General features: G+C 37.9%; 1 protein-coding gene across 2 annotated transcripts in view; it reads right to left on the bottom strand.

Moving 5' to 3' along the window:
• UBP25 (ubiquitin-specific protease 25) overlaps nucleotides 1–17,390 on the bottom strand; it is a 108,780-nt gene that overhangs the window by 42,578 nt on the left and 48,812 nt on the right. For both annotated transcript variants that reach the window (XR_016358409.1, XM_089808470.1), the window contains exons 5-6: nucleotides 9,310–9,396; nucleotides 8,130–9,115 (exon numbers count right to left, since the gene is read on the bottom strand). Coding sequence is in view for 1 of the 2 variants with exons in the window: in XM_089808470.1 (XP_089664596.1) it covers nucleotides 8,130–9,115; nucleotides 9,310–9,396 (1,073 nt within the window). In the remaining variant the exon portion in view is untranslated. The remainder of the gene's footprint in view (nucleotides 1–8,129; nucleotides 9,116–9,309; nucleotides 9,397–17,390) is intronic.

Below are 17,390 nucleotides of genomic sequence, written 5' to 3' on the forward strand. Positions count from 1 at the left end.
TTTATGAGAGATTCTTTTTATCCAAAACGTATTTTCAAAATGGGTTGGTTAAAGACAAATCTGCAGTAAAGATTTTAATTAGCCCAGAGGGAAATATATAGAGTACAATGCTCCTGGAATATTACTTTACAGAGTTGGTGGCAAAAGTGAGAGTCCTGATATGTTGTGTGATATCATGGATGTTTGGAAATATTGAGTTGAGTTTCACAGCCAACTGATTGAGTGACAATCTAAATGTTTTACATGAGTTTCTATTTACCTTAACTCTTGAAATCAACACACAATGTCATTCATTGGTTTGAGAATCGAATTGTAGAGCAGCGAGCTATTGTCTTGTTCTGGATTTTCTCTTGGTATATTCTAGCCTTTGAAGGGAGAGTTAACATTCACATATTTGAACTGTAGTCCTTTTGACATCAGGACTTCAGCTTATTGATGATGTTCAGACAAAGATACTTCTTCCATCTCTTCTTACTGCAAAAGTTGAACAAAACCTTTACGGCTTGATTCAACGACACCCAAGTAGAATTGTGGGCACATTGACACTCCTGAGTTGGAGGTATTCCATGAGTCCCTATTACGACGTCTAAATTAACCCAACTGTAAGCAACCTGCATCGAAAGGGATTTGAAAGTGTCATTCCAAACACTCCAAGAGCCGATGACCAATGATTCTTTCCCATTGTTCCATGATTGGATAACGAAGAGCAATTGAGCAGATACACTATTTCACAGAGAAAGTTGATCAAAATATATTGAGGAATCACGGAAGTTAGAGGGCTCAGTTTACGTGTGAGTAACGTCAATTGTTTTGAAACCAAAAGAATAAAATATCGTCCCTAACGGCAAATGCAGAGACGTCTATAGTTTTTTGTTTTTTAACTCCAACTCAGGCACCAGTTACATTGTCACTGTTAACCTTCCACATACTCACAGATATGTTTGTTCATGACACTTGTAAAGGCTAGTGAGAACCACGTTGAGAGGTTTATTTGCAGTTTGTGTAAGTTTCTAAACAGTAATGTTTGCCATCTCCGTGAATCACCAAAGTTCTTAGACCATCAATAATACAATAGAAAAAATAACAAGATTATCACAGAAGGAGCAAGGATGCATTGGGAGCAGACAACCTGTTATTCCAATGCAGGTCTGTGATAAAACTTCCCAAAGGCAATGGTAGTTTCTTTCTTCCAACATGGGCACATAGGGGAAGGCACGTGACAACTTCTGCAAGTTGCATGAAATCTCAGTCAGCTGCAGATGACACCATTGTTGCATTATGTTGCTCGGAATACAGGAGAAAATAATAGTGTGCAATTAACACCATGCTGAAAGTAACACATTCTTGGTTGGAATTGCCAATCCTTGAAACAGTAGTGTTGGGAAATAAATTTTATCTAAGCTTCCATCGAAGGCTTATTTATATATGAAAATACCAGCGGAATTCATATTGTATGCTTACCACACAGAGCCCCTGTTTTTTGTTGCATGTCTATCATTATATGTAGGAGGAATAATCTCATTACTGTGAGGTTTGCTAGGTGTTACACTTGGAACTTCCAAAAATTACGGGATGCAAATTTATTAACGGGAGAAATCATTTGGATGGTCTACTCTAGTCTTCTGCATAAGATGGTTCATCATCTTATCTGCAATTCAGGCAAAGCTACCACACCCACAACAATATTGTTCAGTTATCAATTCGAACCAAATAGAGCAGAATGTTTTCTTTTGGAAGCATTGAAAGCAGCATCAGATTCTTTGTTGCCGGAAGAAGTTGTTACATTTACATAAGATTCCCTAAGTCATCTCCAGATGTCAATATAACAATTATTGCTAATATCCAATATACAGGATGGCTACAATAGAATCATGGAGCAATGCAGAACTACAGACAGACAGTCTAAATAGGTAACTGTCATTGGAAAATAAGTGCTGCAGAGATTACTGGCAGACAGGGAAGTGTAGTTCGAACTCCAAATGGAAAAGTTTTTTATCAATCACATAATACGAAGGATGTCACTATAGAAATAGTGAACATGAGTGAAAAGCATCTTTTCATGGATGGGAAAAAAGATGGTTACAGTCATTTCTGAGGTAGGGTCTGCTGGGGTATCTTTGCAAGCAACCAGATGAGAAAATAATCAAAAACAGTTAAGGTTGCCAAAAAACATTATGAGGATTGCAAGTTACTTCTAGCCCTCATAGGAATAACCATACTTCAGGCTCCTTCTAAAGCAGAGGTAGAATGGCAACTTTATGCAAAGTTGGTAAGGTCGATGTTGTAGCATCTGATGATTCAGATTTGCTAGCATTTGGAACTCCACAATTTCTCCGACATTTGACTGAATTTGAAGCATTCAAATTTGAATTTCGAATACTCTGAGTAAGATTATATCTACCCAACTTCTGAAGACATTCAGCATTCAAAAGCCCATGAAGTAATTTTGGGTGGTCACTAAGTGTCGGGATTCCATAAATGTCATTGTGACTCTAAGTTGTAGAATTCATATTACGAAGAATAGAACAGATTACACTGTGGAATTGAGTCTACTGGCAGTTTCTTATTGACAAGTTCCTAATTATTCAAATATTGTTGCAAAAATAAATAACCCAATGCCAGTCTACAAAACTTAGAGATTAAGGAACATCAAGGCAATTCTAGGGTAGAATGTAGCCATTTGTTAGACTTACAGTAGCAAGATAACAACATTCTACAATGGGAAAAAGATTTGGATAAAATCAGGAAAGGTACTATGAAGCTACAAGAGCAATTAACTCAAAATTCCAAATCCGATATAAAAGCGGAAATACTCGACATTTATGGAGAGTATAAAGAACTTCGTACTCGAATTTAGAATGATTTATCATTCAATTATTACATGGATTTACATCTAGAGTACCAAAATAAGACTGATATGGCAAAAAGAAAGTATTTGGAATTGGTTCAAAATCCCCCTGCAAAAGATCAGCACAAAGGTGTGTATGAAGAATTTACGGTCTTCAAGGAAGAACAGTCAACTACCACTGATTCGCAGCCTTCTTGCGATCACATAGATGTTACACAAAGTGCAAGTTTCTACGTTGGAGATTTAGAGGTTAGCTTTGACAAGAAGGTTGATGAGATCGGTTGCACACTCGGAAACTGCAGGTTGGAATCTTCGAATGATGAACGATATATTTCTGAGGCCCATGACATCAATTTAGAGGAACAGTCTGAGATGACACTACAAGACGATGAATCGCTTCAACAAGACAATAATGAAATGCACACCTTAAAGAATCAACTAAAGGTTAGTTAAGACATTATTGTGGCATCTTTCGTACATTATGACAGCACTCACAAGATGGTTAAAGATCTTTACAGGAAGTTTCAAAGGGAAATGGAAGGAGTTTGGCTTGTTGCTGATTTGCAGGTGGTCAAAACAGCACTCGAAGCTAGGAAATCAAATTATTTAAATTTGTTGTCCGACGGGGATTATATTCTTAAGATTGCTGAAATACATGTTGATCAGTTAGATAGAGAAAAGAATGAGATTAAGAAGTTCAACAGGGAGCTTAAGTATGCTTGTTGGGCATTGGATGAAACTCAATTTTCTCTTCAGGAACCAAAAAGTCAAATCAAGGTAACGAATCACTCTCGAGAACATGAGGGTAAAGCGAAGCAAGAGTTTTTCTAAGAAGTCATTAATTCACTTGATAGCATTCAGCAGACGTGTGACTTGGATAGCTGCCCCAAATGATCAATTATCAGAACTTCAAATCACATTCAATTTCTAAACAACCCCTTGCTTGAAGTTGTTGCTGATTGGACTTCCAATAATCCCCTTTTTGTGATACACGAGGGAACTCCTTTTGATTGTCTTGAAGAAGATAATTTTGATTTCAGAATATGGAACCCTGGTACAATTCCTAGCAATGAATCTAGGTCATAGGATGGGAGTAATGATTTGACTACAGTCACTTGTCATTGGATCAGTCCAAATATGGCTTCCAACTTCACCTCATACAAGAGTTGGCTGGATTACATGCATCAGCGTTCGGATAAATTTTGGTGTAGTATTGATATGAGTTACGTTTCAATCTCAAGGAATAGTTTCTCAGCTTCATCCTTATTCATAGTCCCTATGTACTCGGAGGTTCTCCAGATTGATGACAACAGTATGGTATTTGATGCGTTCAAGGTGGTCTTTTCATTTTTTGAGCGGTTTGTTTCTTACATCATCTATTTAGGTCGGGTTGTCACCATCTTCTGGGTTATTCATAGTTTATGGATACATTTCTACCTTATCATATCGGCTAGTTATGACAACAAGGTCTGGGATCCAGGTGTTGAAAATATCTACCTATTGCTCATTGAGGATTTTATTCTTCAGATTTTAGTTTCTCTCTTGGGAGAGTAACTGAAAGCTTCAGCTTTCAGCCAGTGTGAGGACGTAGCCCCTCGTGCCGACAGACAGTGGACACAAACCCATTGTCCGTGGAGACGTCATTTCAGGTGTCTACTAAGCGCGGACAGGTTCTTCTCTGAGTGTTTCAATCTTATTGTAAATTATGTGTTTAAGGTTGGATTTCGAGTACTAGTTATTATATTGCTGTTGTATAATACAATAACATTTTAAGGAGTTTTATGAGAGTTTTTCTGGTTTTATATTGTGAGTCTGTAATGCATTTTTATATGCTTGAATCCTAAGTATCATTTTGAGAAAGAATGACTTAATATTTGTTGGAGTTTCTGCTGGTTTCTATTGTGTTTTGTAATACTTCTGCATATGTTTAGATCTGAATATATTTTGAGGAAAAATCAAGTAAATATCCGGTTTGGGATATTTCATCAACTATCAAGTTTTAAGTCAATAATACAACCAAGAGTCGAAGATAAATTGATTTCATGTTATGATTGGTTCAACTTTGATTGGTTATATGCTATTCGGATTGATGAATGTATGATTGATTCACGTCAAAAATGGTTTATTTGAATCTATCATTGTTGTAATTGACAATTTATTCGATGATCTATATGATGATAATTTTTTTGAATTAAATGTTCTTCCTTTTTATAACTTTCAATGTGAGGGAGACATAATTTCTTATAGAGATTATTGTTATTATTTTTGTTTATTAGCTTGTCCATATCTTTGAATATTATCCAAGTATATTATTACATTTCTTTCTGTTGAATACAAAGATTGACCAACTCGCCTTTACCCCACTGGATGGCAAGATCATAGCTCTAATACCACTATAATGTGGTATCAAAGCTATGATCTTGCCATCTTGTAGTGATATCAATGCAAGGAGACACATCATCAAAAACAGCCACATTAATACCAAAGACATTAAAAGCTTAATAAAAATAAGAAAATAAGAGATTAATTGCAAAAACAAAAATGGTATTCAAGAAATAATACTTATCTCACTATTCTAGAGAAAATGCTAATCAACATCCTTCTTAAGTAATCTGCTTCCTTCTTCCAAATAAAAAGTTAAGGCTAATTTTCTCAAAAGGCTCTTTAATAGGGTAGCATTAGAGGTTCCTTCAATTTCCATCTCTAGTATCACATTGTTTCCCTTAGAATGCTATCTCCTCTTGCTATTGACATTTGCAGGTAATTGTGATTAGTACTAACGAAGATTTCTTACTCTTCAATCCTTTGTCAATTATGTAAACTATAACCAACCAAGAGGTCAACATCATTCTCTATATTCTTCGCACTTGGAGACTTGAATCCATCGTGTACATGTAGCATAGAAGCAACTGGAGATGCATTTTATAATCCATTTGAATCTCTGTGAATCAGGCCTAAGCAACGCCAGGATAGTTTGTAGTATCCCAAGTTCCCTTGACAAATTGTAGGTAATAAGCATTGCATTTCTTAAGAGTATCTCTCACCTGCGCATTAGGACTAATGCTCAAAGTTTCATGTGACTTTGACACCTCCAAAGATTGTATCCAAAACACATCATTAAGGTCAGATGAAGATGGTTGCTAAAATTGAATCCATCACGTAAATGTAGCATAGAAACAAATACAGACGCATTTTATAATCCATTTAAATCTTTATCAATCAGGCTTAAGCAACGCAAGGATAGTTTGTAGTATCCCAAGTTCCCTTGACAAATAGTAGGTAATAAGCATTGTATTTCTTAAGAGTATCTCTCATCTGAGCATTAGGACTAATGCTCAAAGTTTCATGTGAATTTGACACCTCCAAATATTGTGTCCGGGACACACATCATTAAAATCAGAAGATGTTCACTAACTCCATTTTATTACTGCATCGGACCCTGCAAGACCCACGGCTTGTGGGGCCAAAAAGGTGAACTTAAAAACATTAACAATCTATTTTTTCTAATATATTCATACTATGAAATGACTTAGTAAGTTAGTTTTACAATTATGCACATTTCTCTTTTTTTTTTGTGTATATATATACCCACGAACCCACCCATGAACCCAGATGGTAAAAAAAAATTGCCTAAACCGACAAACCCGAATCAACAACTTCAGTAGACATCCTTGGGATATGTATTGAACATCTTTAGTCCAAATATGAAGTAGGATAAATGCCCCCTTGGTAGTCTCTCAAAAAAAAAAAGAGAAAAAATCCTCAAGTTTCCTTAGTTGTTCGAAAAATATGTAGCTACCCTAAGGACATCCATACATGTATTTTGTCCACATGTAGGATGTCCCCAGATTGTCAGCCCATATTTTGAATTGTCATGATATGTATATTCCAGCTTCTTCTGCACTAAGCCAGATTAGAATCACACTGTGAAATGCTTTCATGAGTTCATTGTTGTGTTCACAAATATTGTCACTGAGTTTAGAACTGCTAAATCTGGGCTTCTGACTATCCTTAAATGTGGCACTGTGTTGACCCAATGAATATATTGAAGCACATTGAATGTGCAAACTGTAAAGCTTTTTCTTTTCTTTTCTTTTTTTGATCGGTAAGAGGCCAAAGCCAAGATTAATTATTATGTATTATCATTAATTATTATTTAACTAAGCACAGGCAGATTCGAACCCAAGACCTCTTCGATAAGAGGCTCACAATTTACCATTGTGTTGTAGGCTCTTGCCTCAAACTGTAAAGCTTTTTCAATAATGAAATCATTAGTAAAATATCTTACTGAAACAGAAATTTGGTATGATGAAATGGTAAGTAATAAAGATTTTGGTGGTGGTTGAACTAATTCATGTGAAGATTGTGTACAGTCACACTAATGTGAAGCCGCTAGTGAATTAAATAAATGTTTCTGCAGTAAATTTGGATGCTGACATTTTTCACCAGGCTGTTTTTCTTGCCACTAATTCCTGACGAAACTTCTTGTAAACTATGTATATTGGTAGGAAATTTTCTAAGAATAGATATATCCATAGATATGACCTGCTGAAGAGAAATAATTTCAAGTTTATTGCAGCATATAACTGATTTTTCATCATATTGTGAAGAGAATGGTAAAATGGCAATTGTTCTAAGTAGTCTAACGATGTAGTCAAATCTTATATGCTTAAATGTAGCTATGTTTCGTGCCATCCCCAGATACATGTACAGATAGGGCCAAAAAGCTTTGCTGAACTGAAAGTGTAATTAATTTGTTTAGAACAACACCAAAACTATTCTATCTCAGTCATATTTCTTGAAAATGCATATTTTATTCGTGACCAAACAAATGAATTTCTTCGCTGCATATTATGCATGTGTTGCTTGAAATGCAACTACTATTGGAAGCATTATAACTAAAATAGCAAAAAAGATGCAAATTCTGAAAAAACTGAAAAACTTAAATGATTCAATCCAAACTCAAAAAGCATTAGATTCAAGATGAGGTGGAAATACAAACAGAAAAAACATCAGAAAAGAGTTTGTAACCTCAAGTAATGAAAAAGAGAAAATCAGCAAGAATTTACTAAATTAATCCAGATTATGGCTAGAAACAACGTTTATCTAGCTTGCAGGAAAGCCACAGCATACAAGAAAACAACACATAAAATACTAAAAATAAAAAGACTGTTTTCCATTAAATAGGGCAGCCAAGAAGATGTGTTCCCAAACAAAAATCCAGAGGGAAAAAAACAAACAGAACATAGAGAAGAAAACATTGAAAGCAAGTTTTTCTTACATTTCTTTGAACTCGTCAAGCTTGGAAACATGTTCGGCCCCGTTTGGTTCATTTTCCAATTTAGATACAGCATTGTGTTTTAACACACAGTCATCCTGTTGAGTATGGCCATTCAATGCATTCATGTTTTCAGGTTCTCCTCTTCGTCTCTTTAAAAGTCTTTCTTCCATAGCATTCTCCCCTCCATTAGGCAAAAAAATTTGAATATTTTTCCCCACATGACTTGTGGAATCATACCCAACCACTTGATTTTTACCATTGGAAACTGTATGATTTCTAGTCTCTTGTAATGTTTCTGAGGGCAAGTAACCATTCGCTTTCCTGATAATCTTACCAGAGGGAAAAGGTTTTGCCGTGTTTCCATTTGTACTACCATTCGTGCAACTTTCCTTGCTTGTTTCAAAACAGCACTCTGGAACCCTGTTGACAGGAGATGGTGAGGACAGCAATTGCTTTCCATTAGTAGACCAACCATTGGATTCAGGATTTTGTCTATACATCACTTGTTCCTCCTTTTTACTAGAAAAAGAAACATCCGGGTAACTCCTCTCAGATGGTTTCCTTACAGATGTTTCAGTTTCACATTCTTTGCCCATTCTAGTAACATCAATCTTAGAAGTGTCATAACCATTCTCTGCAGAACCATTCCTCCCAAGTTGAGAACCAGCACACTCCAGATTTACAGACTTCATTTGTGATTTGTGATGCACTTTTGAGGCACCACCAGCTGGAATGTCTCTTGAAGAATGCCTTCCAACAAAAGAATTAGATATTGAAGATAAACTTTGTTTACAGGAAACATCTTCGACATTTCCATCTGAATTTGTGGCGTCTGTTGCATTACATAACACTGTTTCCTTTCCTCGTTTTGGTCTTAAATTGCTCCGAAGAAAGAACAAAATATATACTTTTTCCGATAACACAGCCTGTATAGTTGCGGAAGAAACATGTGCATCATTGCAGCAATACCAATGGCCATTTGCATCCTGCGTATAACATTATAATAGTTATATCAACGACTGACTAGCTGTTGATGGGCCATTGTTATCAAAATGAGGATGTATTATTTCAGAAATAAAGAAATCAGTTGAAAAAGAGACAGCAAAATGCATTGTACCAAGAATTTGTCTTATTTGAGCACTAGTTATCAACGAATATGCATGACCCAGCAGTAACATACCTTGACATATGCATAATAATGCCCAGAGTCCTGCAAATAGCCTGAATGTACAACGGTACCAAATAGAGAATACTCTGGCAGGGTGTCCTGTATTGTTTAACATCCTGTAGTTATATTCCTGTGCATGAATGACAATAACTAGGAAACCTGTGCATGAATCACAATAACTAGGAAAAATTTGACGTGAAGGAAAAACACAGTATTCGTGATCAATGACATTCTTCCATAAAATGTAGGAGAGAAAGCAGTTAATTCCCTGAATAAGAAAGAAAAATGTGAAGCATTGCTCATAGGATAAGAAATAAATAGTTCTAACATGTACTTCACATCCAACAAATGTAATAAACAGCATAGAACAGAAATTTGTCCCCCGCTAATAACTCCCCACCTGTGCCACCCACTAAAAAATATTTATACTAATAGGATGGAAAATCAAACAGTGTCTTCAACAATAATGATTGATGCATTTTCAGCATGCCACAAGACTGCTTGGCATATCTTTAATTTTCTAAGTTGCCGGATCAGATTCCAGTTCAGACACGGATTCGACATTCGGGCCTGGCATTCACTCAAATAAAAATTGGGCTGGGTTCGGGTTTGTTTTGGGTTCATCCGTACAAGAATTATTTTTCTATAGTGGCGTAACAGTCAAAGTAAGATGTAACCATTAGCTTTCAAATTGGTGTAACAGTCAAAGGAAGATGTAACCACTAGCTTTGAGTTCCTTTACTCCCACTAATACTGTACCACTATGCATATGACCACTTAACAATTAATATGAGTGTTGCACCCACTTTCTAATTACCAATGGCTAGCAGTAATGTATTCTAACCTGAGTAGTAATGACTGTAGCCTGTAACAGTTGTCATTGGTCAATGAAATGAATGAAGACTAACTATCCATTCCCTGATTATTAAAGAATCAACAGTCAACAATTTATAAAGCTTTACCATTTCAAAAAATCCTTAAAAAGTCTTACCTGCGGTAGCATAGGTAGAAGAATATGTGGCTCTTCTGCTAGATGACCACAGGAAAACTCACAAATGTCAACATTGTGCTAGATGACCCACAGGAAAATGCCATTACATGACGGATAGATGTCTGTTGTGCTAGATTGTGCTAAACTTTGTATTCGACCAGCAAAAACTGTTGTATTTGACCTGCTCTTCAACAAAATGTTGTATTCTACAAAAAGTGTGGCGTCTTCATTCTTCTGTGGCCCAAAAATGGGAGAAAAATGCTTGCGTGGCAATTTAAAAACTATAAAAATCACCGCTAAAAATTTGAGTTGGCTTGAAGACTGGGAAAATTTGCTTGGAAATCGCTACAAATTTGTTGTTGAGTCATTTTGCTATTGTTAAATTCGTCGTCATTCATTTTATCGTCTTACAGGGTCCCTCTGACTATTACAAGGTAATTGGTAAATACTTGCTTATAAATAACAGAGACCGAAAGGTCAATTTATACAAAAGGAAGAGACGATGTTTCCTTAGGAAATGATCGTAAAGAATAGAAACATTCTATTCCAGAGAAAGCAAAAAACGAAAGCAAACTAAAGCTAAAGATATTTACAAGATAACCATTAACTAATAATAGACGTCTTATCTATTATTGTAATACCCTCCCTTAATGGTTAATCTATCTAACACACCAAGCTGTCCTCTGAATTTGACAAACTTATCAGGACCAAGAGGCTTGGTGAGAATGTCTGCAGTCTGATCTGAGGTAGGAACATACTGCAGATCTATAGTCCCGTCTTCAACCAGCTGTCGTATGTAATGACAATGAACATCCACATGCTTGGTTCGTTCATGGAAGACTGGATTCCGTGCTAACTTGATAACGCCTTCGTTATCAACAAACAGAGTAGTCGGTCCTGCTGGTGACATCTGCATATCCCCAAGCATCCGACGAAGCCAGACAACTTCACATCCTGCCTTAACAGTCCCTCTATATTCAGCCTCTGTAGAAGAGAGAGAAACTGCCTGCTGCTTCTTGCTAGTCCATGTGACTGCACCGGATCCCAAACTGAACACATATCCAGATGTTGACTTTTTATCATCAACAGAGCCTGCCCAATCTGAATCTGTGAACCCACTGAGTTTAGGATTAGAACTCCGAGAATACAGAAGTCCATAATAAGAAGTGCCCTTCACATAACGAAGCACACGCTTTGCTGCCATTCAATGATCAGCCTTAGGAGCTGTCATAAAGCGTGAAATATAGCTGACTGCGAAGCTGATATCAGGCCTAGTAGTAGATAGGTAGATGAGGCTGCCTACTAGTTGCCTATACGTAGTATCATCAACGGAAGGAGAATCAAACTTGGCTCATAACTTGAGACCTTTCTCCATAGGTGTAGATGCAGGTTTGCAATCCTGCATTCGGAATTTGTCTAACAAGGCTCTGGCATATTTGGACTGAGAAATGAATATACCAGAAGACTGTTGCCAAACTTCAACACCTAAGCAATAATGCATGAGCCCAAGGTCAGTCATATCAAAAGACTGGCATAAGTGTTGTTTGATTCCCTGAATCAAAGATGCCGAACTGCCAGTGATGATCAGATCATCCACATAGATAACCAGAAGGATGATGTCACTGTCAGTAGTCTTGATGTACAGATTTGAGTCTGAAGAACTCCTCTTGAAGCCTTGATCACTGAGGTACGTATCAATCTTGATGTACCATGCCCGAGGGGCCTGCTTCAAACCATAGAGAGCTTTTACCAATCTGAGAACCTGATGGTCTTTACCAGCAACCTTGAAACCAGGAGGCTGCGTCATGTAGACCTCTTCATGGAGATCACCATTCAGGAAAGCACTCTTTACGTCCATCTGATGGACCTTCCAGCCAAATTGTGCTGCCATGGCTAAGACTAATCTGATGGTGCTCATCTTTGCAGTAGGAGCAAAGGTCTCCTCATAATCAATGCCCTGATGCTGAGAAAAGCCCTTTGCCACTAAACGAGCTTTGTACTTATCCAAAGTACCATCTGATTTGTATTTGATTTTGTAGACCCATTTGCAGCTAATGGGTTTCTTCCCTGGGGGAAGATCAGAAAGGACCCAAGTGTTGTTCTTCAGCAGGCTCTGGTGTTCAGATTGCATGGCCTGTTCCCACTCTGGAATTCCTTTAGCCTTGGAATATGTTTGAGGTTCAAACACACTATGAATGTTGGCCATAAGAGCAAAGTTAACAGAATCTATAGTTTTGCTCTTTTTCCGAGTAGTTCTCCCATCAATGAGCTCATCATCATGAAGATTAGCAAGTGTCTTAGCCCACCACTTAGGCCGGAGAGGAGAATGACCAACAGTAGTACTAGGACATGCTTGATCAGCAGGATCCTGATCAGAAGAATCTGGATCAAACTCAGGTGAAGCATCTTCAAAACGAGGTGATCCTGCAGGAGAAGCCGGAGGTGGCTGTACAGGTATCACTGGCAGGACTGGAGCTGTAGGAGCTACTGGAGCCCTCCCATCAGGTGGACCTAATGGAAGCCGAACTCCCAAATCATGAACCTGCATAGGCTGGTTTGTTGGATCAGGAACAGGAGAAACAGGCATGAATGGTCCTCGCTACTCATCAAAGACTACATCGCGGCTGTATATGAGACGAGATTTCTCAACATCAATAAGGCGGTAGGCTTTGTGAAGACTGCTATATCCAGCAAGCATCAGTTTCTGACTCTTGGCATCCAACTTGGTGCGTGAAGCATCAGGGATCCAAACAAAAGCAAGAGAGCCAAAAACCTTCAGGTGACTGATTCTGGGCTTGCGACTTGACCAGGCCTCTTCCAGAGTTTTACCTTTGACCGCCACTGTGGGTGACCGGTTCAACAGATAAACTGCAGTGTTAACTGCTTCTGCCCAAAAATGCTTCGGAACATGTCTGTGTTCGAGCATGGAACGAGCCATCTCGGTGATTGTCCTGTTCCGACGTTCAACTACACTGTTCTGTTGTGGCGTGTGGGGTGTGGTGAACTGGCGTTGGATGCCATGTGTATCCAAGAAGCTAGAGAAAACATTAGAACAAAATTCCCCCCCATTGTCTGATCTAAGAGTAATAATAGATTTCCCAGACTCTTTTTCAACTAAGGGTTTAAACTTCTGAAATACAATAAATGCATCGGATTTCTTTTTAAGGAAATACGCCCACATTTTTCTACTGAAATCATCTACAAACAATAGAAAATACTTGTACCCAAGAACAGAAGGAGTAGCCATAGGGCCGCAGATATCAGCATGAACAAGTTGAAGTACTTGAGAAGCTCGCCAAGAATCGCCACTGGGGAAAGGTGTGCGATGTTGCTTCCCAGCCTGACATGCGTCACAAACTCCAAGGTGTTGGGTTTGAATCTCTGGCAAACCAAGAACAAGCTCATCCCGAGCAAGTTGTGAGAGATAATGCACATTTAAGTGCCCATATCGCTGATGCCAAAGTGAGCTGATGGAAGATCGCCGAGCAGCCATAGCTAAGTCCTGAGAATCACCAGAATCAGTAAGTCTGAAAAGACCATGATCCTCAAGACCAACTGCAATAGTAGACTTAGTCGCCCGATCAGTGATGGTGCACTGATGTGAACTGAAGGTGACTGCCAAGTGTGGAGAATGTCGCAGCAACTGACTGACCGAGAGTAGATTTACTTCCATCCCTGGAACGTAGTACACATCAAGGAATATGAGCTTCCTCCCAACAGACTGAATTTGAATGTTGCCTTTACCAACAACCGTGTACTCTTCTCCACCACCAAAGATAACAGAATCTGAATAAGGCTGGTAGTCAGTAAACCAGTCTCTGCGGTGAGTGAAATGTCGAGAGGCACCTGAATCAATGTACCAGGCAGATGACTGTACATGATCTGCGGGTCTTTTAGCCATGAAGGCATAAAAGGCAGATTCCACCTACTCAGTGTGCTCTGCATTGTTCGCTTTGGGTTGCGAACCTAATTGCTTAGACTAGGCAGCTAAGTGTTTCCGACATGCAACCTTCATGTGACCATACTTGTGGCAATAGTTGCATTGAATGTTCTTCTTTTTGGTACCATCGGATGCTGGAGCAAAAGACTTCTGCTGAGATGGTTGCTGAAACTTGCCCTTATCCTTCTGAAAGGATTTCGCAGCAAAGGCTTGCTCAGTGGAGGTGGAACTGGAGCTGCTACCGAACAGTTGTTTCCACCGATCTTGCTGAAGTAGCAAGGTGCAGAGATAAGTGAACTTTAGATCAACACCAGTAGATGTGATGTTGAGAGTCTCGATAAAATGCTCATAGGAATTTGGTAAACTCCGAAGAGTGATTACAACAATATCCTCTTCCTCCATCTTGCGACCGATGGCAAGTAACTGATCACGGATTTCCTGAATCCGATTCAGGTGTGCCTGGAGCGAGGTGCACTCATCCATGACAATAGAAAACAGAGTGTTTTTCAGAAAGAAGGCTCTGCTCTTGTCGGAAGTCTCATGAAGACCTTTTACATGTGTCCAGATTTCGGCCGCTGTCTTGCCGGATGGAATCTGAGAAAGCTGGTCATCAGCTACGGAGAGTTTGAGAAGCATTACTGCCTCTCGATTGTTCAAATCCCATGTATCTTGATCAGGACCCGGAGAAGTCGGACGCTGCTTAACACCCAGAACAAGTTGATCGGTGTTTCGATATTCTAAGATTGCGATGATGCGCTGCTTCCAGGTTCCATAATTGCGACCATTGAATTTGGAATTATGCTCGAGCAGAATATTTGTCAGAGATGCCATGGCACGTTTTTCAATGAAAATCTGTGAAAAAATCTGTGAAGGCACGTTCTTCGAGGCAAAAATACGAAAGACCCAGAAGAATCAGAGAATGACCCAAAAGAGAGCTCGAAAAACCCAGAAGGAATCTTCTGTCGTTTTCTGAATCTGCTGGCTCAAAAATCGAGGCACCCAGAAAAAACGGACGACAACCCAGTTGAGCTCTCGAAAAACTCACCAAGAATCTGCAAACAAAAAAAAAATTCGACCCCAAAAATTAGGGTTTCGAAAAAAAACGGCCCTAGCTGAAAAAAGCTTGAAAAAACTTCAGATTTCTTGATGAAAAATGGTTGAATATGCTTCCCAGAGCACGATGACAGACTGAGACGGCTAAGAGCATGAAGATTTGATACAGAAACATGCAGATTTTCACCCCAAAAACGTGAGTCTTCAAAAAATGGCCACGATTTCCACGCGATTTGCAGACCCGTAATTCGGGAATTTCTCCAAGCAGAAAAACCCTAGGTGGGTTTTGGAGAAATTAGCTGAAATAATTTTGGAAAAATTTAAACAAATAATTTCAAGAAGAAATTATAAATTTTTCCGAAAAAATTTAAGCATTTAGCTCTGATACCATATTACAAGGTAATTGGTAAATACTTGCTTATAAATAACAGAGACCGAAAGGTCAATTTATACAAAAGGAAGAGACGATGTTTCCTTAGGAAACGATCGTAAAGAATAGAAACATTCTATTCTAGAGAAAGCAAAAAACGAAAGCAAACTAAAGCTAAAGATATTTACAAGATAACCATTAACTAATAATAGACGTCTTATCTATTATTGTAATACTGACCAATCTGGCAGCAAATGACCCAGACAAATAGCAAATTTGGATCGAATGAGAATCACATTCGAATGTTGAATGAACCGACTACTGTGTCTTGTTCAACATACGACTGTGGTAACTTAGTTAATTTTCTTCAACAGGTTTTTAAGAGCTAAAGCTGCCAATTAAAAAACAAACTTAGCGTAGAACTTCAGACTAAACCTACCATATGGTAGGCACCATCAAAAACTGTAAGGTCGTCCTAATACTAAGGAACTATGCTAATGAACTTTAAAAACTTCAAAAACATAACGGTAAACCAAGGGATCTGATTCTCAATATCATATCCAACAAGTTTTTTAAAGAAACATACAATTGCATAAGCTAGATTTCATAATAAAACACTCAGTTTGCTTCCCAGCTCTTCATCCTCGGAGCACTTGCAGGTTTATTTGCCAGCTCCATAAACGTAAGTCCGCAATAGTTTAGCACTTTGTTTTTTGGGTGGATCACTTATTTACTCTCCTTCAACGACAACAGTATTCGTAATCAAAATCTGAAAAGCTTCTGTACAAATTTCACAACGCATAATTTGGACTGTTGCTATAATGGTAGCTTTAGGAGGATAAACCTATGAGATCAAAGAGAAATTTATATATATATATTATATATATAACTATAATTAAGTTTGCTATTATATTAATTAAATTCCTGAATAGATATGTCTCATGAAGGGACATGTCTCTTCTCTTGGTTTATTCCTCATACAAATACAAGAGGACACTGCCATTTGGAAAACACATACCAAACATTATGGCAGTGTTATTACATTTGCAGCAATTCGGAAAATCAACATGATATCAAAGCTGGGCTGCAAATGTAAGATAAATGGTCAAAGACATGGTAGAAAGATTTTGTATATGTGCTATGTCATCATACAACCTTTCTTTACCAATAATAAGTGTCTTTTCTGATGGACAAACAAATTATTTACTGTGTTTGTCTTCAATTTTGGGTTCTAAATACATCAGGATGGGTTCCAAATGCATGAGAGAGATGTCTGGAAATGGAGGTCTGACTCAGCAGGCAGAATATGGAGGAGGACAATCATTGTTTTATATCAATGTCTGCATGTGAATTTTGAGTATGAATAACAGATCCGGATAAAGAACAAACTTGTTGACATCAATAATATCTACATCATCACAGTGACCAAGTTCTATTACAAGTGCTAAAGGGAACAAAAGAAGATTAAAGTATTGAATACAAGGAAAAATAAGAGTTTGACAGGGAATAACACATAAATTTATAACCAGCGATCAAGAGTGGATATCATCACAGATCAAATCAGTTGCTGAAATCTACCACAGACTGTATACTAAATGTCTATTCTTTGGAGGAACTATACAGATGGCATCAATCAAATAAAATACCAATGCAGCTTATATATTAGGAAGAAAAAAAATAAAAAAGGAAAAAAACCATATCTCCAGAGAAAACAGGAATATAGCACACTGGTTACAGCG

The sequence above is a fragment of the Cupressus sempervirens genome, chromosome 11 (assembly GCF_028749045.1).
Source record: "Cupressus sempervirens isolate cs-2001-9-10 chromosome 11, ASM2874904v1, whole genome shotgun sequence".
NCBI lineage: Eukaryota > Viridiplantae > Streptophyta > Pinopsida > Cupressales > Cupressaceae > Cupressus > Cupressus sempervirens.